Source organism: Loxodonta africana, chromosome 12, assembly GCF_030014295.1.
Source record: "Loxodonta africana isolate mLoxAfr1 chromosome 12, mLoxAfr1.hap2, whole genome shotgun sequence".
NCBI classification, from domain to species: domain Eukaryota; kingdom Metazoa; phylum Chordata; class Mammalia; order Proboscidea; family Elephantidae; genus Loxodonta; species Loxodonta africana.
This window is the reverse complement of record NC_087353.1, coordinates 86,576,002-86,583,989: the sequence shown is the minus strand read 5'-3', so window position 1 is coordinate 86,583,989 and position 7,988 is coordinate 86,576,002. Positions and strand designations below refer to the sequence as shown.

Below are 7,988 nucleotides of genomic sequence, written 5' to 3'. Positions count from 1 at the left end.
TGAGCCAGAAGACACTGGCTGTGGGACCACGAGTGCCACCCATGGTAAAGATGTTGACATATAGTACTACCCCAGCCTGTGTGGGACAACACACACAAGGGCTGTTCTTGAATACAGCTGCATCACAACCTCCTTCATTCCTTCACTTGGCAAAACTTTACTGAGCACCTACTATGTGCCAACAGTCTCCTGATGCTGGGGATTCAGCAATGAACAAGACAGATGGACAAGGACATAGAGCTCACATTCTAGTCAAGGGATGGACACTCACTCAGGGTATCTGATAGCTACTGAGACCTTACCAAAAGTTTCCTGGGGGTGTCAGGATTTGATCCCAGAAGCTAAATTTCTTGGGAAGTGATGCCAAGAACCACTTGTAATGGTTGGGAAAATTCTTATCTGGAGGGAAAGCCATGGATGGACAGCCACTCTGGGCCCAAGGGGCTTGACCCAGAAGAGCAGGTGAGAGGTGCACATGTAGCACCTGCCTTCTGTTTGGCCTCTTTTCCCTCCTGGTCAGCTTGGTGGGTGTCATTATCTCCGTTTTACACATGAGGAAACTAAGGCTCAGAAAGCTAAAACACAGCCCCCCCGCCACCCCGTGCATAGAATTTGGGGAGATCATTTTTCTGGCTGGTATGATTTCTATAACATGTGAGAGAGGATGCTAAGGTTCAGGGAAACGTGGAGATTTCAGGGTTCTAGAATTCCAGGGTTCTAAGCTTTGGCGCTCTAAGAAGCTCGGTGAGAGCGAGTCCAGGTTCCTGGTCTTTGAGAGCTGTCATGGCCAGAGACTCAAGTGTCATCCACGACCTCCTCTCTGCCCCGGCTCCGAGGCCGACTTCGCAGACCAGGCCGAGAATGGGATACTGGCGCCCCCCAATGGCCAGGGTCCCGAGTCCGGAGGCCTCAGTGGGCAGGAACCAACGGTATAGTCGAGGGTAGGCTTTGCCCTAGGGTGACCGGCTGGGGCGCAGGCAAGAGTCCCCGGAAGGCGGGGAGCTCCAAGACCCGCCCCGGAGAAGACTTCCTGGTCGACGGCAGCTTCGGTCAGGTCGGGTGAGCTGCGGCAGCGGCGGGGGACCCCGGAACGATGTGGCGCGCGCGCGACGCCATCCTGGAGGCGCTGGAGTACCTGACCGCGGATGAGCTCAGGAGGTTCAAGATGAAGCTGCTCTCGGTGCAGCTGCGCGACGGCTACGGGCGCATCCCGCGGGGGTCGCTGCTGCCCATGGACGCCGTGGATCTCACCGACAAGATTGTCAGCTTTTATCTGGAGGAGTACGGCGCCGAGCTCACGGCGGTGGTACTGCGCGAAATTGGTATGCGGGAGACCGCCGAGCAGCTGCAGATGCAGATCAACGGTGAGCGCCCCTCCCCACACCCGGCGGGAGTCCAGGCCCCCAAGCCGCCCCCAAGCCTCCCGCAGTATCCCTTCTGCGGCAAACTTTTTCCCCTTGCAGAACCCGAACGTCTACCCCCTCGCGCTCTTTCACTTCCTGTTCCTCCTACCCTCAAAAAACGGCTCCTCTTGCTGGGAAGGAAGGCTTTCCGCCCTTGGCCCTGACCTGGCATCTTACAAAGAGGACCCGACACCAGAGACTGGAAAGATACTGTAGGAAGGGAACAATTAACACTTTCTTACAGGCCCTGGAGCCGCACCAGCCGCACTAGCTGCATCCGCCCGTCCAGCCCCTGTTCAGATGGCAGTCAAGACAGGTGAGGCCACCACACCCAAATTCACCTGCCTGGACTCTCTCCTGCCCCTTCCCACACACTCTCGTGCACAGCCTGTCTTCTAATGCCAGGCCAGGCACACCAGGAGAGACCAAGGCTGGGCTAACCCTTCCCACCCACCCACACACCACACACACCTCCTTGAGCCAGGCCTGGTGGGAGGGAGCAAGGAAGACTTATCTCTGGAGTCCTGGTGGGATTACCCCCTTAGGGTTGTGTTCAGAAGTTTCTGAAGAAAGCGGTGTTCAGCAGGGACAGACCCCAGCACCTAGCCTGGGTGCCAGCTCACATGCTCTCCTTCCCACCCCCAGCATCGCACTTTGTGGATCAGCACCGGGCAGCCCTCATCACACGGGTCACGGCAGTGGATGGGGTGCTGGATGCCCTGTATGGGAAGGTTCTGACCGAGGAGCAGTACCAGGCAGTGCTGGCAGAGGCCACCAATCCGATGAAGATGAGAAAGCTTTTCAGCTTTACTCCTGCCTGGAACCTGACCTGCAAGGACCTGCTCCTTCAGGCCCTGAGGGACACCCAGCCCTTCCTAGTGTCTGACCTGGAGAAGAGCTGAGGTGTCTTCCCCAGCAGCGGTCCCACATCCAGCCCCTGGCAGTTCCAGCTAACTCACTCTGAGTCTGATTTTTTTATACACAATATATGAAAAACCAGTTTGTACTCGTGTGTGTTTTTCCTCCTTCCAGCCTGAAAGCACTTGAAGAAAGAACTAAGCTAAAATCCCAAAGACTGCAGATTCAGGTCATGGCATCAGGTTCCCCAGACCATGCTTCCTCAATCCTTTCTGCTTCAGTCACCATGGACTCTTTCCTCCTCATTCATCATCTGGTGGCCCCTCCAGTACTACCCCTGAGAGGTACCCCCTTGAGATTTTAGTTTTAACATCCTTATGGTGCAGGTCTAAGCTTTAAAGTGGAAGCGTGCACACATGCCAGGAACCATACCCAGTGCTCTCAATTCCGACTCATAGCGACCCTACAGGATAGAGTAGAACTGCCCCATAGGGTTTCCAAGGCTGTAATCCCTACAGAAGCAGACTGCTACATTCCCCCCCCCCCTCCCCGAACAGCTAGTGAGTTTAAACCTCCGACCTTTTGGTTAGGAGTCAAGGGCTTTAACCACTGCGCTACCAGCGCTCCCCCCACCCCACCCTGCCACATAACCATACAGGGCTGATTGTCAGGGGCGTTTGGAAATAGACTAGTCTACATAGCTTCTCTACCTTACTTTTGCCACGGAAAAAATAAATTTGCTGAATTAGAGCAATAGAAAGACTATTACCTACATGTAGGATGAAAGAACACAACCTACCAATTCTAGGGTCCCTTCTGGCACTGGCACTGACATCAGCAGACTTATTGCTCCCTCTGCTTCACCCCACTTCCCAGAGAAAGAGGCTATATAAGTTACTCCGACCAGAAAAATGCCAACCACAGCTCGTTTCTTTTCTTGATGGAATTAATTTTTGCCTAGAAGGTGAAACAGGAGTATTTATGGGAAACAACACTTAAGGGCCCTTTCCAGACGCTATTGAAGGAACCAGGGGTTGCACCCAAACCCTATCTAGCCTTGAATGGGCAGGATAGTATGCAAAGCAGCAAGTAGGCATCAAGCAGACCCAACATCCTCTCTTTAGGATCCAGGTGTGAGGATGCAAGGCACTCAGCTCTGTGCCATTCACAATGCTACATCAGCCCACAATGAACAAAGCTTATTTGTACAGCTCAACTAGATCACACAAAACTAGCAAATGCAGCGTGCTTACACTCCTCCAGAAATACAAGGGCGGTTCTAGTCTGTGTAACCCTTTCCCTGTTGTAATCTACTGGATCACCAGAACGACAGGAGAAACAAGTAGCTTGCTACAGGAGGACGATCCGACCACATGGGACTGCTCCTGGTGCCACCTGGAGCTCCAAGAGAAAGGCTGAGCTTCCTCATCAAGGGGAATCGGCCCTAACACTAGTGTATCCTGTGGGCTCATCTTTCTTTAGCCAGCCAGCCAATAAAATTTGGTGCTCCCCATGCCATCTTCAACCCTCTTCTCTCAAATTTTTTTGCATTTTATAATTCAAACCTCGTTCAATTCCCTGAGATGCTTCTGCTATGGATTGAATTGTGTCCCTGAAAAATGGGTGTCAACCTGACCAGGCCATGATTCCCAGTATTGTGATGGTCAACCATTTTGTCAGCTGAGATGATTTTCCTGTGCGCTGTAAATCCTGTGAGGCAGGATTAGAGGCAGTTAATGAGGCACGACTCAATCTACAAGATTAGGTTGTAACTTCAGTCAATCTCTTTTGAGATATAAAAGAGAAGTGAGCAGAGACAGGGACCTCATACCACCGAGAAACAAGAGCCAGGAGAATAGCGCATCCTTTGGACCCAGGGTCCCTACGCTGAGAAGCTCCTTGACCGTGGAAAACTGATGACAAGGACATTCCTCCAGAGCTGACAGAAAAAACCTTCCCCTGGAGCTGGCACCCTGAATTTGGACATCCAACCTCCTAGACTGACAGTACAAATTTCTCTTTGTTAAAGCCATCCACTTGTAGTATTTCTGGTATAGCACCACTAGTTAACTAAGACAGAATTTGGTACCAAGAGAGTGGGATGCTGCTCTTACAAATACCTAAAATGTGGAAGTGGTTTTGAAACTGTGGATGGGTGGAAGCTGGATGTTTTAAAGCGGCCTAACAGTAAAATTTTTTTTTTTTTAACAGTAAAAGCCTAGATTGCCTTGACAGGACTACTGTTGGAGTTATGGACATCAGACAATTCTAGTGATGACTCAAGAAAATGTGGAGAGCTGTTACAACGGAGATGGCGCAGATGGCAGTGAGAAGCAACATCACAGAAACGCAGCAGCAGGGAAAACAGCAGCAGCAGAACCAGGAGACCTGTGCTAGATGGTTCAGGAGCTGACCCATGGAGTGAGAGCTGAGTGCCCTTACTGGTGGAGTGGGTACCTCCAAGCACTTATGGTTAGAGCTACAGAGTTCTGGAACACTCACCGCAGCAGGGCGGACACAGGCGGTAAGGCCCGAGGGGCCAAGAAGCCATGGAACCAGGAAGCAGAAGCCGAAGAAACAAGGAACACAGGAAACAGAGCTGCCTCAGTCTCAAAGAGTAGGGCCACAACTTCTGGGGTCTCAAAGGGTAGAGTCACCACTCAGATTGACTAGAATGGGGCCACCCAAATTCGAGAGGACAGAGTTACCATTTCAGTGGGCCTGGAAGACGGACTGAAGCCCAAGGTCAAGGGGCCTTCACTCACAATCTGAAGAGTGTGGCCAACTCCTAGAGTCTGGAGGGCAGGGCCATTGTCTTAAATGGTCTCAAGAGAACAGAGGATTATTTTTAAGCCTTGAGAGCTAATGTAGAGTGTTCTGCTGACTTGCTTGGTGCCTGTGATTTAGGAAATAATATTGGAATCATTATTCCCTGTCCTAAAATGTGACCCAGCTGAAGCTGGACTTACAAGGACACATCAACTGGGACCTGAGGTATAAATAGCTAAGATAATCTTGTAAAATATCTTTAGGGAAACTTTCACATAAACCAAACAAACAGAACACAAAAACTTTCCACTCCTATCTTTTTCTATTAGCATTTAGTGAATAGAAAATTTGTTGGACCGATGAGGGCCCTCCTGTCATTATTGAAACCTGTACCAATTATCAAGACAATTCAAAATGTCGGATCAGTTTCTAGCCTGTGAAAAGGTGAAGCTTTCAGTGGTTTTGCCCATTTGTAACATTAATATACATCCATTTTCCCATTCTTATTCTGTAATTTTCCTGGACTCAGGCAGACATGGCTTTCGCAGCATGCTTGTCCGTTCTCCCACTTTTTATCTATAATTTCCTTGGACTCGGGCAGACATAAGCTCCAGCAGTATGCTTGTCAGCTTCCCACTTTTGCCTTTTTCAATACATCCCAAATAAAATTTTTGCTTTACGAAACTTTGTGATGTTTTTTCCCTACAAATCCTGTTATCCCTTCTTTCCCTTCAATTTCTCCCATTTGTAATGGAAATGTCTAGTTTGTGCCTGTTCCACCATTGTACTTTAGAAGCAGATAACTTATATTCTTGATTTCTGAAGACAGTTATTTTTTGGATTTTGGACTTGGAGTTAAGACTGTTGCTATGATATGATGGAGTCAATGTGTATTATATGTGGCAAGAATATGCATTTTTGAGTGGCCAAAGGGTGGTATGTTACAGATTAAATTGTATCCCCCAAAAATGTTTGCCAGTATTGTATGATAGTCAACCATTTTATCATCTGATAACATTTTCCTATATGTTGTAAATCCCACCTCTATGATGTTAATGAGGCAGGGCTCAATCTACAAGATTAGGTTGCATCTTGAGTCAATCTCTTGAGATACAAGAGAGACAAATGAGCAGAGAGACAGGGGGACCTCATACCACAAACAACAAGACCCAGAATACCTAATCTTTTGGACCCAGGGACCCTGTGCTGAGCTCAGCTGGGGACAATTGATGACAAGGACCTTCCCCCAGAGCTGACAGAGAAAGCTTTCCCATGGAGCTGACACCCTGAATTCAGACATCTAGCCTTCTAGGCTGAGAGAGAATAAATTCCTCTTTGTAAAAGCCATCCACTTGTGCTATTTGTTATAGCAGCACTAGGTAAGACACATCCACAAGGACCTAACCATTTTCAAAACCAAAGTTGCCTTTCTTTTACCATCTATCTTGACATTTGGCAACAGCAGCAGCCTAAACACAAACTCAGAAAAAATCCTAGTGTCTTTCATAATGCCCAGATTCAGCCACAGTTCTGTCTAGCTCTTCCAACTTACATCCAACTATTTTCAACTTTACTGCCCCCACTTGGCTCATGCCTAGTGTATCACCAGCAACAGACCTGCTAACTGGTAATCCTTGCTTCTTGTCTACTTCCAAGGTCCTGAGTGATCAAAGCTAACTCATGGGTATGGTATGGACTCACTCTCTCTTAACAGTAGGACATCTAAACTCTTCCAGTCTGGCCCTTAATGACCCTATCCAACTTCTTCTCCCATTATCCTTTTCACATACTCCATGATGCTAGCAACAGTATTTGTTCACAGCTGGTGCCCTAGCACACGCTGGCTCCTGAGCTCTGGATACCCTGAAATCTCCTACCTGTACAAGTACACCCATAAGGTGTGCCTTCCTCTGGGCTCAAGTAGCACTTCCCAGAACACACCACATTGTCATGGTCTATTTCCACATAGGACTACCCCACTAGACTGAGCCCTTAGAAGCAGACTTTTCAACCTCTGTACAGGTGCCTCGCATGTAAAAAGTGATCAATAAATGACTCTTACTATATATCTCTAGCATCTAACAGAGGGTTCTAAAAATAAAACATCACACCAGCCCAGGGGCAAGAAGGAGAACGCAGGAGGGAGCAGGAAAGCTGGATGAATGGCAACAAGGAACCCAAGGTCAAGAAGAGGAATGTGTTGACCCGTAGCAGGGGTTGGCAACCAATGTCAAGAAAAAAAAAAAACAGAACTTCACAGGAAACTAATGGTTCTCATGAAAGATGTGCCCAGAGGTAACACTTACACGCCTGACAGGTCTCTTCCAAAACAGCAGCTACAAACCACCGGGGCAGGCCTGAGGCAAAGGAAAAGTGGTTCTAAGAAACAACTTCTGTAACTTGAAAAATACCTTGGGGGGCCTCCTTAGTAGGGGGGACCTCAAGAGTTCTACTAGAAGTCTCCTCAGATCTCAGGCATAGCACAATGGTTAATGGCAGAAGTTCTAGACAAAGAATACAGGTTTCAAATTCCAGCTCCAATTCACCAGCTGTAACATTTTAGGCCAATTTGTACCTCAGCTTCCCCATCTTTCATGTAGGCCATAGCCTCCAACCCAACAGCAACTGGGCCATAACACGTGTACAAACGATGTCAGCAATAATCCGCACCAGGATGACTGCTCCTAGCTCCAATGGCCTAGAATAGCATCTGAAACAACAGACATCTGCTGACTCAAATATCCCATTCAAGCTTGACAAGACTGAGGAAAATAAGCAGAAGCCAGTGCTGGCTTGGACCTAAGCTAATTAGCATAAAAATCTGTATGCACCAGCCTTCCCTGAGTGATCTTTCTCTTATCTAGCATTGTTTTTTAAAGCCAAGTTCCCTTTTGGGAGTAAAATGAGAGAAATGAACAGGAAATTAGTCTTTGCCAAACTCTAGCCAGCGGCATCATC

At 48.5% G+C, this 7,988-nt stretch overlaps 1 protein-coding gene across 2 annotated transcripts; it reads left to right on the top strand.

Moving 5' to 3' along the window:
- The first annotated feature begins 959 nt into the window (after positions 1-959).
- On the top strand, positions 960-6,019 carry LOC100664299 (apoptosis-associated speck-like protein containing a CARD). 2 transcript variants are annotated; one of them, XR_010323523.1, is made up of 4 exons: positions 960-1,364; positions 1,648-1,719; positions 2,049-2,605; positions 4,473-6,019. XR_010323523.1 is itself a non-coding variant. In XM_010598539.3 (3 exons), the coding sequence occupies exons 1-3, from the start codon at positions 1,094-1,096 to the stop codon at positions 2,303-2,305; spliced, it is 600 nt and encodes a 199-aa protein (XP_010596841.1). In that variant the 5' UTR covers positions 960-1,093; the 3' UTR covers positions 2,306-2,784. The 2 variants fall into 2 exon arrangements, 1 of the variants encoding a protein (XP_010596841.1); XM_010598539.3 differs by lacking the exon at positions 4,473-6,019 and having other exon boundaries at positions 2,049-2,784.
- The last annotated feature ends 1,969 nt before the right edge of the window (positions 6,020-7,988 follow it).